This window comes from Hypanus sabinus, chromosome 1, assembly GCF_030144855.1.
Source record: "Hypanus sabinus isolate sHypSab1 chromosome 1, sHypSab1.hap1, whole genome shotgun sequence".
Lineage (NCBI taxonomy): Eukaryota > Metazoa > Chordata > Chondrichthyes > Myliobatiformes > Dasyatidae > Hypanus > Hypanus sabinus.
Window position 1 is genome coordinate 114,869,305 of NC_082706.1, and position 16,764 is coordinate 114,886,068.

General features: G+C 43.0%; 1 protein-coding gene across 2 annotated transcripts in view; it reads right to left on the reverse strand.

The window, feature by feature from the left end:
* The window catches only part of LOC132396941 (CMP-N-acetylneuraminate-beta-galactosamide-alpha-2,3-sialyltransferase 1-like), a 60,210-nt gene that overhangs the window by 10,080 nt on the left and 33,366 nt on the right, over positions 1 to 16,764 (reverse strand). For both annotated transcript variants that reach the window (XM_059975073.1, XM_059975083.1), the window contains exons 2-3: positions 15,888 to 16,619; positions 953 to 1,146 (exon numbers count right to left, since the gene is read on the reverse strand). In XM_059975073.1, the coding sequence (XP_059831056.1) occupies positions 953 to 1,146; positions 15,888 to 16,148 (455 nt within the window). In that variant the 5' untranslated portion in view covers positions 16,149 to 16,619. The remainder of the gene's footprint in view (positions 1 to 952; positions 1,147 to 15,887; positions 16,620 to 16,764) is intronic.

The following is a 16,764-nucleotide window of genomic DNA, read 5'->3' on the forward strand; positions in this document are numbered from 1 at the left end:
TTGATTCTCCACAAGAGGTAAAACACGTTCACAAATGTCCTACGATTCTCATATGTTGCAATTAGGTAAGCCCCATACCATTCTGGATATTAATTACAAGGCTACTTTCTATAATCTTTCCTCATATGAAAACAAGACAAAAGTAAGCATTATTTAAACTGCTTCCAATGTATTAATGTTGTTCCTTAAATAAAAAGGTCAGTTCTGTACACAGTGCTCCAGATGAGGTCTTGCTGATGACTTACATATTACCTGTGTTTTTTTTGGATTTATTTCCACATGCAATAAACAATAACTTTTTATTAGATATTCTTAATTTTATCTAGACTCTTATTTGCTTGCTGTACTTGTTTGGGTACTCATGTTTTGCAAATCCTTTACTCTGTCCAGAACTGATTCTGTGACACACTGTTCATTATATCATGTTAGAGAAAACACGTATGGCAAATAGCTTTCTCTTCAATCTACACCAACATATTTGTTCCTACTCTATTTGCTTTTTTTGGCAATAAAATTTGATATGACACCTTATCAAAGCTTTCTTGAAATTAAGTAATGATCAACCTCGCAATAGATATAACTTCATCAACAGCAATCAAACGGTCAAAGATGAACCCTCTACATTTTCTTGATTGCCTTATTTTCTTCTAAGTGCTCTTTTGCATCTTTAAAAACATTCACTATTACAGATGCTAAGATAATTAGCCCATAGTTTATTGATTTCAATATCCCCGCCTTTTTAAAATCAAAAATACTATCTTATATTAAAAGCTGAACAAACTTCAGAATAGCATAGAATCAAATTTTGAGGTACATACATTTCTCTTAATTCACCTCCTCCATTTTCTATCTATTAGCATAATTCTAAGGAAATAACTATTCTTATGGGGTCATTTGGTAAATTCTATATGCACAAATATTTTAAACAAATCCACTGCTCCAGGCAACTTACCGCATCACAAGATTGTGAGAGTCAATCGATGGTCCATATTTGGATCCTATCAAATTCCCAGAATTCCCTACCACAGCACATGTCCTGCACCTTTTTGGTCCGGCGTCCATGAGCAGGCTGTCTCCTGGAAACACCTCAAATAGTTCCTCTAATACAGTGCTGATATTGGGTTGATTGGCGCCACCTTGAAGCCTCTACCGGAAGATAATTTTATATGAGAAAATATTACTAACTTTATTATGTTTTAACAATGATCTTGAAATAATTTAGTGTAAAGGGGGTTTCTTCTTTTTCTTTGTTAAAATGGCTTCTTTGCTTTGTTAAAATAGGAATGCTTCTTTGTTGCGAGAGAGTGCTGGAAACTTGTTTGGGTTAAAATTTACTGATAACGAGAATTGTATTCCCTTGTAAATCAATTGGGATTAATGTTGTTCTTTCTTCTGAGTCCGTAAGCTATTGTTTAATCATTTATTCTTTTATAGATTACATTTAATACTTCCTTCAGCATAAATGATAATAGTGGATATCATTGTAATTAGGCAGAACATTATCAAGTGCAATTTAGAGAAGTATTTCACATTACTATTCTTTGGATGAAAGGTCTGTTTCAATTCTCAGTAGCCACTCCTTACACCAGCTTGGTATGGAGTTTTGCTGACACCTCCCTGTTATGTTGGAGCAGGTGTATCAAAGATTAGTTGTTTTGACCCATTCAGCGGTATGTTCACTGCAGAAAAATCCATCTAAATCTGGGTCAATGCAGCCTGTCTCCTTTTATGCTTGTTTCTTTCTATTTCCATGAAAACTGAAGACAATGACTAGGTATTGAATACTGGGGATCTCTGCTCTACAAAGTACATGCAACAGATAACATCACAATCCAGAATGTTGTCTTACAGTAAACAACTTGTAAAAATGTTATGAAAGCAGCTTTACACAATAGTGACTTTTCAAACCCACAATTACATTTTAAAACAAGACCTGAGCAGAAATCTCACAAGAAGCTGCAGCCAGTTCTATCATGGGCGCAAGCCTCCTCACCATCGAGGAAATCTTCCGGAGACACGGCCTCAAGAAAGCAGCATCCATCGATAAGGGGCTTCATCATCTGGGACATGTTTGCGCTACTACCATCACGGAGGAGGTACAGTACAGGTGCCAGAATGTCAGAATGACACTCAGTGTTCTAAGAATAGCTTCTTCCTCTCTGCCATCAGATCTCTGAACTGTCCGTGACAATTGAGCACTACCACACCATTTCACTTTTGCACTATTTATTTATTCTTGTAACTTAGTTATTTTTATATCTTGCACTGTACTGCTTCCACACGAATAAGCCTAATTCTGATTCTGTTTCTGAGATATGTCAAGCTGAGATGTGTAAAATCAAAGTAAAGACTTCTTTCTACTGAAACTCTCTCTCTCTCTCCCTCTCTCCCCCTCTCTCTCTCTCCCGCCACCCCTCTCTCTCTCTCTCTCCCCCCCCCCCCCCCCCGTCTCACTCTCACTCTCCTCACAGACACAAACAAGGGAATGTCTGCACACTTTGGAAATCCAAGCGACACACACACAAAATGCTAGAGGAACCCAGCAGGCCAGGCAGCATCTGTGGAAAAGAGTGAACAGTTGACGTTTTGTGCTGAAACCCATCATCAGGACTGGGAGAAAAAGATGAGGAGAGAGAGTATGAAAGTGGTGGAAGGGGAGGAAGAACCACAAAGTGTGTTATGCAGCAGCAGCAATAGATCACAAATTGAGTCAGGTTTTTATGTTAAAACCACTACATTTAATAGTATCTACTCAAAAATATAGGAGATTAAACAAAATAAACAGAAGTTAACAGTGTTATGTGTGTGTGGCTCCCAAACTGTCAAGCTTAGGAACAGTTCTTAAAGTCTTAAGATGGCAAACTAGTAAGGTCCAGTAATCCATGGAATAAGCGAGGGGAGGGACTGGTAAATCCATGTTAAAATGTACAGAGGAGGCGATCAGAAAGAATTCCACAGGTTCTACGCTGGGAAAACGAAATAACGGTCACCCAAGATCTTATCTGCCGAGTTGTCCCGAAATCCACGGAGAAATATCACAAGGTAACAGTCACAGAATATATCTTAGCACAGGGGGTTACCACATAACGTACCCCAAACCATGTAAGGGTTAACAAAAGTGTTCGCCACAGAATACTCCAACAAAAACCACGTATGGATCATATGAAGTGACAGTCACACATCCAATGGGAAAGTATCTCTGTCTCTCTCTCTCTCTCCTTCTTTCCTAAAGTCCCAGTGGTCTGTCACAGCTTGTTATACTGAAGTCATAGTCTCACCTCATCCAGGCGGTTTAAAGTGATACTCGTAGAAAAATGAAACCGTGGTCACGTAACAAGTGTAACTGGGAGGGGAAGCAAAGAGCTGGATAGTTGATTGGTGAGGGAGATACAGGGCTGCAGAAGGGGGAATTGGTAAAGCAGATGCAAGGCTGGAGAAGGGGGAATGGTGCACACACAAATGGTTTTAATAATATAGATTGCCATAACTATTGACAACCTTCACATGCGCTCTGCCATTTATGTTTCCAGCTCCATAGCTCCAATTACTAGTCAATCAAGGCAATAAATGAATAACATCCTCCATTAACCCCTTTAAAAATCGACAGGAATAGGAGAAAACATCCTACATGGGAAGGGGATGGGGTGGCCAAAAGCGATGTCTCAACAATTAGGAGTTAAACACCCTGGGACTGATGGGCAGAGGATCAGGTGGGAAGTGAAAGTGGCCAAATTTAGCCGTCAAAGTTTCACTCCGATGGTAATGTTCCGAGTGGATTCCACAGCAGTGCCACGTGGTGATCGAGCAGCACCAGTGATCTGCATTCTAGCAGGAGGCAAGGGCAATCTGGAGCATGGGGCTTGCTGGAGGGCCTTCAAATGTCTGTCCTGCCCTGGAGCAAACTGGGGAGGGCCACAGCTAGGACACCTTCATGATGAGAGATAGTAATTGTGCTGTCAAGCATGTCCACAGGTATGTAGGAGATGACAAGGGGCATGGGGCATGGAGCAAAGTCTGTTTCCATGCGTCCACTGTAGATTATGTGTCGACAGGATGCCAAAGCCAATTTACTGATGTCAGTGCTGTAGTGCAGGCACAGAGAGAGAGAGAGAGAGAGAGAGAGAGAGAGAGAGAGAGAGAGAGAGGGAGAGAGGAAGAGAGGGAGAGAGAGAGAGACAGAGAGGGAGAGAGAGGGAGAGAGGGAGAGAGGGAGAGAGGGAGAGAGAGAGAGAGAGAGAGAGAGGGAGAGAGAGAGGGAGAGAGGAAGAGAGGGAGAGAGAGAGAGACAGAGAGAGAGAGGGAGAGAGGGAGAGAGAGAGAGAGAGAGAGAGAGAGGAAGACACCAATGCTATCACTGCAAAAACATTACTCACACAACAGGAGAACCAGCATGAATGATCTCTCCCAGTTCAACATCCACTGTACTTTGGCATGGCTCAATCAAGGCAACAAGTTACCAGGTGGACCGAGAGAAAGATGCCAGGATGTTCTGAAAGCCTTGTAGAAAATGTGTAAAGTCCACACCATCCCTCGGGAATCCTTGACCATGACGGTTGGAAATGGAGGAGTATTCAAGCTGACATTGAGAGCATTTCTTTTAGGATTCTAGAATCCATTTGCAAGGAACACCCTGAAACCCAGCAGAAATCGAGGTAAGTCAGGGTTCATGAAGACTGCACGTACTGTACATAAATTAATGAGAATCAGGTTTATTGTCACTGACACAAGTCATGACATTTGTTTTAGTGGCAGCAGTACAGAACCAGGCATAAAGAAGTTACCCTATGGTAGTCTTTTAAAAAAAATAATGCAAAAGAGGGATAGTGAGGTCGTGTTTGTGGATTCATGGGTCATTCAGAAACCCGATGGCAGAGGGGAAGAAGCTGTTCTTAAAATATTAAACATACATCCTCTGGCTCCTTTACCTCCTCTCTGAGGGTAGTAATCAGAAGAGCGCATGTCCTAGATGAAGGGGGTCCTTAATGAAGGATGCTACCTTCATGAGGCTTGGCTTTTGAAGATGTCCTCGATGGCTGGGAGGTAAGAGCCCATGAAGGAGTTGGCTGAGTACACGACCCTGTGCAGCTTCTTGTGGTCCTGTCCATCAGAGCCTCCATATCAGGCAGTGATGCAACCAAGCAGACTGCTCTCCACATTACATCTGTAGAAATTTGCTGGAGTCCTTGGTGACATACCAAATTTCCTCAAATTCTTAATGAAATATAGCTGCTGAGATGCCTTGTTTGTGATTACATCAATATGAAATATTAATCTATTCATCTGTTCCACCGTGACCCCTCAATAATATATGCTTTGTGTTCTCCTTACTTCTCCTTCCTGAAGTCTACAATCAATTCTAGTCCCACTGATGTTGAGTGCAAAGTTGAACTTTTGACACAACTTATCTTACACTTCCTCTTGCCATCTAAGATTCTGTCAAAAACAGTGGCGAATTTATAGATGGCATTTGAGCTGTGCCTGCAACACAGTCATGAATTTATAGAGAGGGAGCAGTAGGCTAAGCATGAATATTTGAGGAGTGTCTATGTTGCTTCCAGAGGGGTACTCAATGGCTCCCGAGGAATTCCGGCCTGGGAAGCTACGTTTTCATCCAACAGGTTTCCCTCAGCGCCGGAGTCCACTAGAACGGACTAAGCCAGGGACTGTTGGTTGTAACTTAAAGTAGCTTGGATCTGCATCCGGGTTCAGGGGACAGAAGGGAGTGTTGTCTGGATCACCACGGACCTCCTTTCTACTGGGGAGCCCTCCCTTTTGACCAAAGGGAACACAGAGCACAGAAGTGGCCGGACTGGCCGCTATGGAGACACTCCCCCACTCTCAATCTCCAGAGTTGCTCTATGGGAGGAAGACGGTTCCGTCCCTGCTGCATTGGTTCCTCTCCTGGGGTGGTGGAAACGGCCGGGCTGGGAGCTAATCTAGGAGTTGGAGGTGAAGAGAGGCTTGTGCTGATGGGAGATGGTAAAGAGTGCCATGGAGTGGCCAAAAGTGGTGGATGACCAGTTCTCTCCCTATGGCGTTCTCGAAGACCATTGTCCAACCTGGTGGCTAGGGAGTTCAATGTATCCTGGCTGTCTGTGTCATTCTTTGCCACCAACTCATCTCTCACCATGTTGCTGAGGCCATTCCGAAATACCCCTTGGAGAGCTTCATCATTCCAGCCCGAGTCGGCTGCTAATGTCCGGAATTCCACGGAATACTCGGCAACACTGCGTGAGCCCTGACAGAGTGTGTGTAGACGCTTAGCGGCATCTTTACCACGGATGGGATGGTCAAAGATCTTTCTCATTTCTGTGATAAAGGTGGGGAATGAAGAGCTGATTTCCAGCTGATTATCCCAAACAGCTGTAGAACACACTAAGGCACTTCCCCACAACAGCTTCATGATATAAGCTACCTCTGACTTGTCCGTGGAGTACGGGGATGACTGCTGTTCCAACACCAAGGAGCATTGCAGAAGGAAGGCCTGGGACTTCCCCAAATCCCCGGCGTAGCGCTCTGGTTCAGCTACGCGTAGCTCTTTTGGCAGGCGTGTTTCTGACAGGTAGGGGGTTGCCACTACAGGCTCTCTGGGCTGGTTTGACAGAGTTCCAGGAGTGGATGGGGTAAGATGAGTGGATACTTGGTCCACCTGGTCACTGATCTTCTTTACGTTTGCAGACAGGGAACACAGGTTCTCCATGACATCCCGGAGAAGTTGATCGTGCAGACCCAGTACGCAGCCCTGGCTGCCGAGGGCTTGTTGCAGGGTATTCGCGTCCGCTGGGTTCATGCTGGCCAGTTCGTTCCGTTGCAATGGAACGTGGTGAATGAGGCGAACCCAAATGCAGGCACGGAGATTGAGTTAGGACGCTTACATGGGTGTAAACGCCGAACAGCAAACAGGAGGGTTCTTGACACAGAGCCCTGATACAGAGCCTTGACTCAGAGAGACAGAGTCTCAAAGGTAAACCTTAAAACTAGAGCTAAACTTGGTACAAACGGTTCTAAGCGGTTGGGAAACGTTAGTTATCACTCAGGAAAAAGACCAACGATCTGGCAACTAGGGTTTGTAATGCCGGGGTTCTTATACTTCAGGTCCTGATAGAAACCTGATGCGCCATCATCAAAGAAAATTGGAAACAATTGGAAAACTAACGGTCAGAACCATGGCACAATCTAAGGAAATTAGAGGAGACTAGGGAATAAACAATCACGACCGTGACAGGTTGAGTGGGAAAATTTAGGCACACTGAGGATCACTTGGGCCTTTTGTTATGCTCTGCGATCATCACTGGCGATCAACACAGGCACACCTCAATGATGTGTGCTCTACTGTTCTACTCTCACAACACTCATGACTGAATGGCCAAACACATCATAAATGCCATCTATAAATTTTCAGATGGCCCCACTGTTATTAGTAAAATCTCAGGTAGTGACAAGTGTTATGGTGTATTCTGGAGTTAGGGTATATACCAAATTTCAATTTCAACAGCAACCTTCAGATCTGAACATGGATTGTAGATTGAATTTTGAATTTTGATTTCCTGAAGCTGTATTTAAATAAATCACAGACCAGGAAACACCCAATTGGCTGATAAATGTCTTCATATGCATGAACACCCCATTGCATGATTATGACACAGAAACCACAGCATTTAGAGCAAATTGCAGAACAGGAGATATCCAATTGCCACAGACATCACAATAATTAACATTCATTTTGGGTGTGTTGATGGGAAGAACAAGGAGCTTGGAAAATTACCTGTAACTCAAAGAAACATCGTGGGGGTATTGTTCCTATAGAAATTCTCCTGTTTCTATCTTTGCTCACTAACATTTAAAAAGGTGATGTAATGTTGGGTCAGAGAGTGTGTCCCTCTTACCCTCTTCTACCATCATCCCCGTGCCGAAGAAGTCTTCAGTGTCCTGCCTAAATGACTACCATCCCGTTGCATCATCATGAAGTGTTTCGAGAGGCTCGTCATGAGGCATATCAAGACCCTGCTGCCCCCCTCACTGGACCCCCTGCAGTTTGTGTACCGTCCCAACCACTCAACAGATGACGCCATTGCCACCACCCTCCACCTGGCCCTAATCCACATGGACAAAAAAGACACATACGTTCGGATGCTGTTCATAGACTTTAGTTCAGCATTCAACACAATCATCCCTCAGGAACTGATTGGAAAGCTGAGCCTATTGGGCCTGAACACCTCTCTCTGCAACTGGATCCTAGACTTCCTGACTGGGAGACCTCAGTCAGTCCGGATCGGGAGCAGCATCTCCAACACCATCACACTGAGCACGGGGTCCCCAGGGTCGCGTACTCAGTCCACTGCTGTTCACTCTGCTGACCCACGACTGTGCTGCAACACACAGCTCAAACCACATCATCAAGTTCGCTGATGACACGACCATGGTGGGTCTCATCAGCAAGAATGACAAGTCAGCTTACAGAGAGGAGGTGCAGCGGCTAATGGACTGGTGCAGAGCCAACAACCTGTCTCTTAATGTGAACAAAACAAAAGAGATGGTTGTTGACTTCAGGAGGGCACGGAGCAACCACTCCCCACTGAACCTCGATGGCTCCTCGGTAGAGATTGTAAAGAGCACCATATTTCTTGGTGTTCACCTGACGGAGAATCTCACCTGGTCCCTCAACACCAGCTCCATAGCAAAGAAAGCCCAGCAGTGTCTCTACTTTTTGCAAAAGCTGAGGAAAGTCCATCTCCCACCCCCCATCCTCATCACATTCTACAGGGGTTGTATTGAGAGCATCCTGAGCAGCTGCATCACTGCCTGGTTCGGAAATTGCACCATCTCGGATCGCAAGACCCTGCAGCGGAGAGTGAGGTCAGCTGAGAAGATCATCGGGGTCTCTCTTACCGCCATCATGGAAATTTACACTACACGCTGCATCCGCAAAGGAAACAGCATTATGAAGGACCCCATGCACCCCTCATACAATCTCTTCTCCCTCCTGCCATCTGGGAAAAGGCTCCGAAGCATTTGGGCTCTCACGACCAGAGTATATTACAGTTTCATCCCCCAACCTATCAGACTCCTCAATACCCAAAGCCTGGACTGACACCTTGCCCTACTGACCTGTTTATTATTTATTGTAATGCCTGCACTGTTTTTGTGCATTTTATGCAGTCCAGTGTAGGTCTGTAGTCTAGTATAGCTTTCTCTGTGTTTTTTTTATTACGTAGTTCAGTCTAATTTTTGTACTGTGTCACGTAAACCATGGTCCTGAAAAACGTTGTCTCATTTTTACTATGCACTGTAGCAGCAGTTCTGGACTAAATGACTGTGGTGAACTACATATACCTGTCTGGACATGCCCCCTGCTGACTGCTCCTGTGGCTCCTCCCACAGACCCCTGTATAAAGGCGATCAAGGCCTGAGCCCGGCCTCTCAGTCTCCAGGATGTAGTATGGTGGTCACTCACTGTTTGTTCCTTCTTCCAGTCAATAAAAGCCAATATCTCACCTTACGTCTCAGAGTGAGTTATTGATGGTGCATCAATGACAATAAAAGTTGACTTGACTTCTAATGACTCCAATGTGTCCTGAATAAACTTTAATATCTGCCAGCTGCATCTCTCTGGTGACTTTGTTCACAGTCACAAAACAAGGAGGCTTACATGCGTAATATATTAGAATGACTCACTCCTGTATTCTTCCTCATCGCCATATAAAGCTGAGTGTCATCACAAGGATGTCATACTCAACATCAGCAAGAGCAAGGAATTGATTGTGAACTTCAGGAAGAAGGAATTTGGGGAACCTGCAACTGTCCTTGAGCCTGGTGGCAAGCTTTTGTTCTTTCTGCCCAGTGGAAGAGGAGAGGAGAGAGCACGTTTGGGGTGAATGGCATCTTTGATGAGGTTGGCTGCTTCTTCCTGGCATCGAGAAGTGATAGGTAGAAAGCAAAAGGAAGGCACACAATATGGAAAACATTAGTGGGAAGCCGGAGGATTTTCTGTTGCTTTTGAAAACTGACAACTAAACAAAGAAATAAAGAGAGAAAAGTTGAAATATGAAGGAAAACTAGCCAATAATATAGACGAGAATATCAAAAGATTTTCTTTTCAAATATATAAAGTGAAAGAGAGGTAAGAGTGGATTCTGGATTGCTGGGGAGGTAGTATTGTGAGACAAAGAAATGGTGGCAATAGTCAGAGGAGAATGATGCCAGGAATATAAGGGTTAACATATGAGGAGTGTACTTACTGGAGTTCAGAAGAATGAGGAGGGATCTCATTAAAATTCTATCAGATATTGAAAGGCCTGGATAGGATGGATGTGGAAAAGATATTCCCTATAATTTGGGAGTCTAGGACCAGTTGCCGCAGCCTCAAGATAGAACGTCCCTTTAGAACAGAGATGAGGAGGAACTTCTGTAGCCAGAGGGTGGTGAATATGGGAATTCATTGCCACAGACAGCTGTAGAAGACAAGTCACCGGGTATATTTAAACAGAAGTTGATTAGTGGAGAAGCTTCAGTTTAGTTAACATTCAACCATATATGAATATAGCCAAATGAACCAGAGCTCCCCCAGGACCAAGATGCAAAACACATTATCAACGGCACACACACTACACCGTGCACAGCACAAATAGCACATATGGATACCATTTCAGAAAAACATAAACCATAGTCACAAGGACCAAACTATAGACTCATTCCCTGAGTGAAATGACTAGCATTGCATGGTAAGCTGTCCCGATCCTGCTTGTTTTTCACCAAGGAAACACTGCAGAGCAGGGTCCAACCCCCCCCCCCCCCCCCCCCAGGGCTCTAGCACGCCCACGGAGGCCTCTCCCACACCTTCTCTGAGTCTTATCCTTTGGGTACTTTGCAACATGCAACCCTACAGCCTGGGGTTAGTCCTCAGCTCAACAGAGGCAACACAACGCCCTTGCCATCCATCTCACCAATGAACTTGCAGTATTCTATGCCAGCAGTGTCTTATGGGGACTTGCCATCACAATGAAAACATCCTTCACTTGGACTGTGCACTGTCCAGCGATACACATCAAGCCCAGGCAAAAAACCAGAATGGTACACAATAAATCCTGCAGAACTTGATGTTATTAGTATCTAGCAGCAACTTGCAATTGTAAAAAATGTGTACAAGAACAAATGGACCCAGCACAGATGCTACATCCAACCAAGCCACCATTTTATCTGAAGAGGCATCTTACTGAAAGGCAGGAGAACGGGGTTGAGAGCAATAATAACTCAGCCATGATCGATTGGTGGAGCAGTCTCAATAGGTCAAATGGCCCAATTATGCCCCTATGTTTTATGGTCTTATTGTCTGTGTGTGGACAGGAGTCCATGGAGGAGAGGCTCAGTATTGTGATTTGTTATATCCACAACTCTCTGTAGTTGTGAGGAAAAATGTGAAATTAAGTAATTGTATCAATGTTCAATTCCTCATTTTTGGCATGAAAAATAATACAAACAGAATTTTAAAAAGTAATTTCAGGCCAGTTATCACAGGTGGACAGTGTTACAAAGTTAATGTTTCAGATTACAGACTTTTCACCAGAATTGGAAAGAGAGAAAACAAATTAGTTTCAATTTGTAGAGAGGGTGGAAAGGAGACAGGGTGAAACCAGGGTTGTTATGATCATAAGTTGTTCGATAAGATAAAGAGGACAATTAGAGAGAGAAAGAGAGAGACAAACGTGTATCATGGAAGGTATAACAGCTGTGAAATGTAAGTAGCCAGCAGCTGGTAGAAAGGAAATGAGTCAATACTACATGAAACCAGATTGGGCTGTGGATGAAATATTGGCAGGAAGAGCAATTCTAACTCAGACTTTCAGGGTTGGGCTGTGTAAAGACTGTATGCTCCATACATCCGATGTTGGCTCTGTGGATTCTCTCTGTGAATATCAGGCTTCTCCCAGTTCTGGTTGCTCCATTGTTGCAGGAAAGGTGAAGCTCTGGAGAGAATACGGAAGTTTACTAGGATGCTCCCTGGATTAGAGGCCATGAGTTTGGATAAACCCGAGTCATTTTCCCTGGAGTAGTGAATGCTGAGTAGAGATCAGATGGGGGGTTATAAGTTTATGAGAGGCATCGATGAGGTAGACAGTATTTTTTTTTCACAGGGTTTAAGCGTCTAATACCAGAGGGCATGCATTTAAAAGATAAGTGGGGAGGTGTGTGGAGCCAGTTTTTGACACAGAGAATGGTTGGTGCCTGCAATGTACTTATTAGGGTGGAGTTTCTTAGACAGACATATGAATGAGCAGGAAATGGAAGAGTTGGTCTTGCTGAGTTTCTGGATCGACGATGTTGCTCATAGTAATAGTAAAACCAATGAATGATGGGTAAGCGCTGTCCTGTTTATTATTTATTGTAATGCCTGCAATGTTTTTGTGCACTTTATGCAGTCCAGTGTAGGTCTGTAGTCTAGTATAGCTTTCTATGTGTTGTGTTTTTTTATTACGTAGTTCGGTCTAGTTTTTTGTACTGTGTCATGTAACACCATGGTCCTGAAACACATTGTCTCATTTTTACTATGCACTGTAGCAGCAGTTATGGTCTAAATGACAATAAAAGTTGACTTGACTTGACTTGACTTGAAGTGGCTAGACTACCCCTTGTTGGAAATAGTCATTTCTCTGCATCATTATTTCGTGCACAATCACCCGGATCTTGTTACATTTGTAACCTATATAATGGGAAGATGGTGATCTGTCAGTTCACTCCTTATACAGTTTCAAAAAACCAACAGTGCTATGCTCATCTTCACTGCAACTGTTAGAGCTAGCTATTTAACTTTGTAAACTGCCCTACATTTGGGAAGGATCCTCCCTATGTACATACTTTGCTGCACCCTCTTCAAGAAACTGCAATTAGAGACGTGAGGCAGAACAAATACCTTCCGTTTCTTTCAGGGCAGCTCATGATAACTCTTCATGAATGACAAGCAAATGTTTGGATCTGGACTATTAACATTCACATATTCACTTGTATTTTCCTTACATCTTCGGCTCTTCAGAGTTCAATTATTAGTTGCAGCCCCCAGGCTATTTATTCTATCATTTCCCTCTCAGGCTTCCATTATTCTCCCATTCAGACTTTTAGCACTGCCTCCAATGTTGGCACCAATTACAATTTTAATCACTTCCCATATCAAGATTTCATTAAAGCTCCAAGCTAGTTCCATTGAAATATGCTGAAGGAACATAAAACTTTTTGCAACATAAATGTAGGGCAATTTTTTCCCCCTGACTTCTCTAAAACCACAAGGTAGGCTATTTTAGTACAGGCTTTAGCTGCAGTGTCTGTATAATTGAAATTTGGTGAAAATGTTACAGAACTCAACCATTTTATTTTTCTCTCAGATTACGTTAAAACTGTTTTCTGGTGTATTACAATAAATAAAAGAAACTCTAGCCTTATAATCAGCTTATCTTCGTCTCAATCACATTTTCTTATTCCATTCCTCATCAACCAATTAACAAGACTTCTTGATGGTCGGGAAGAGGAAATCACATTTGATTTCTCTGGTACTCGTGCCATATTTTTACCCGTAAAACCTCAGGGAGATAGTTGCAGGCATAGCACTGATTGAATTCAAACTTCATTGCTGCCTGCGTTTTACTGAGTCTTGTACGAATCACCTGCTGAAATTAGTTCTTAAGTTTTCAAAATCTGATGTGTCTAGTTGGGGTTATAGTCCATACATGAGTTACTACAATAATTTAACTAACATAACCATTACGAATGATATAGGTTTACAGGGAAAATAGATCTGGTACAATGGTAACTGCTCCAACTGATGTACCCAACAAACTATTAAAGTTCAAACCTTTGCCCCAATTTCAAATTGTGGAATCAGAACCAGGTTAATATCACTGGCATATGTCATGAAATTTGTTGTTTTGTGACAGAAGTACATCCTTATACATAGCAATAAGTACTAAACATTACAATAAGTATATTAAAAAATTAAATAAGCAGTGCAAACAGAGAGCAAAAAATAGTGAGGTAATGTTCATGTGTTCATTGTCCATTCAGAAATCTGATGGCAGAGGGAATGAGGCTGTTCCTGAAACACTGAGTATGTGTCTTCAGGCTCCTGTACCTCCTCCTTGATGGTAGCGTTGAGAAGAGAGCATGTCCTAGGTGATGGGGTTCCTTAATAATGGATGCCACTCTTTTGAAGCATTGCCTTTTGAAGGTGCCCTTGATGCTGTGGAGGTTAGTGCACATGATGGAGCTCACTACATTTATAATTTCTGTAGCATTTTCTAATCCCGTGCAGTGACCCCTCTATACCAGATGGAGATGCAATGAGTCAGAATACTCTCCCCAGTACATCAGTGGAAATTTGCGAGAATCTTTGGTGGCATATCCAGTCTCCTTAAACTCCTAAAGAAATAGAGCCACTGTTGTGTCTTTGTAATTGCATCAATAGATTGGGCACAGGATAGATCTTCAGGTTGTTGACCATAAGATATAGGGGCAGAATTAGACCATTTGGCTCATCAAGTCTGCTCCAATTTTGCACTCAGCCCCAATCTCCTGTCTTCTTCCTGTATTTTCGTGACCTCCTTAGAACCCTCTCTAGTTTCAGCACATCCTTTCTAAGATAAAGGGCCCAAAGCTGCTCATAAAACTCCATGAGGCCTCACCAGTGCTTTATAAAGTCTCACCATCACATCCTTGATACCAAGGAACTTGGAACTGTTCATCCTTTCCACTGCTGATCCCTCAAAGAGGACTGGTGTGAGTTCCCTCCGCTTCTCCTTCCTCAATTCCTTGTTCTTAATGATGTTGAAACATCGAGGGGAGTGCAGAAGGCTGATCTATCTCACTTCTGTACGCCTCTTTGTTACTACCTTACATTCTGCCAACAATAGTTGAAGTATTTATTGATGGCATTTGAGCTGGTCTAGCCACGCAGTTATGTGTGCATAGAAAGTAGATAAATAGGCTAAACACATACCTTTGAGGTGTTACAGTATTGATTCTCAGTGAGGAAGAAATATTTCCTACCTGCACACTGACCAGGGTCTCCCAGTGAGGAAGTCAAAGATCTATTTGCAGAGGGAGTTACAGAGGCCCAGGTTTTGGAGCTTGTTGATTAGAATTGAGGGGATGATTGTGTCGAGCACTAAGCTGTAATCAGTAAATAGAAGCCTGACATAGGTATTGCTGTTATCCAAGTGATCTAAGGCCAAGTGGAGAGCCAATGAGATTGCATCTGCTATCAACCAATTGTGGCGTCAGGCAAATTGCAGCGGCTCCAGATCAGGCAGGAGTTGATCCTGGCCATGACTAACCTCTCAAAGCACTTCATCACAATAGATGTGAGTGCAATTTGATGATAGTCATTGATTCAGTTCATTCTGTTTTTCTTGGGCACTGGTATGATTTTTCCTCATTTGAAGCAGGTGGGAATCTCTGACTGCAGCAGTGAGAGATTGAAGATGTCCTTGAACACTCCCACTATTTGGTTGGCACAGGCTTCCTGTGCCCATCCAGGTACACCATCAGGGCCCAACATCAGGATTTAGTACTTGGTTGATTACATGATTCTCTTTTCACCTTCCTGGGTCTTGATCCCCTGCAAGTAATCTGAATATCTTAAATGGTTTCAGTATCCATAACTACATGGTCACATCCTTAACAAATTAAGATGACATCCATGGTAGATTCGTCTTATCCAGACTGTCATGAAACCATACAAAGAAAAACATCAACACGCTCACTTGCAAAAAAAATGGCACCAAGAACACCAGCCCCACTAAATATGCATTAAAAAAACAGCCCCCAGACTCAATCATCAATCATTTCTTAAATTTATTTTTAGTCCAGAAATGTTTGCAATATCATTTGCGTAGTGTACCTACCTTCCACCAATTATAAGCCACCAAGGGAATAGTTTTGTTACTTTTGGTCAGGAAGGGCATCATGTTGGAAACATAGCGCTTGTCAAACCATTCCGACACACCTAATTCAGAGACACAGCGTTTGCAGCTGCATTGTTTCGGTGTCATGAACTGGTGTTGTAAAAGGTACGTCTTGTTCGTGATAGTGATAAATGCAGTAATCACCAGCAATGCAAAAGACAAGAGATAGAAGAAATACCCAGGCTTCACCGTGGCCAACATGCTGAAATGTGCTTGATAGCAGTGCAAAATCAGGAACAAGGAATGGATCCTCGTCAGGGAATCAGTGAATAATGGCAAATGTGCACTGAACAAACAGTATGACTCACAGGGGGATGCAGTAACCCCAGCTCTGTTCTGGAGTACTTCGATGAAACAGACTCTACGTGATAGAATAATTGAAGTTTTCAGAAAGATTGTGATGAATCGGCCATTGTTTTCTTCCAAATCAAGCCAGTACTTTTGAAAGTCTCTGTGACATCGAGTCACCTTTTAATGTTTTTCAGTAGGCAGGCAGATTGATCAACAATACAATATAGACAACCACTGCATGGGGAGCAGCGATTATATTGAGTCAGATGATGTTTTTATACACTGATGGTTTGGAGTCTAGAAATGAGGTTGCCTTTCTCCTCAAATTTATTTTATATCTCTGTAACTGGGAAATTTCTTCAAAATGGAAGAATAGACCACCTAAAAGAAGAAAAACAAAGGCAAACAATAACCATTTTATCACCAATTCCACCAAGTGGTAATAAATCCCACCCCTCACCACACTCATACTGGTGGGGTAATAAATCCCACCCCTGACCGCCGTCATTCTGGTGGGGTAATAAAT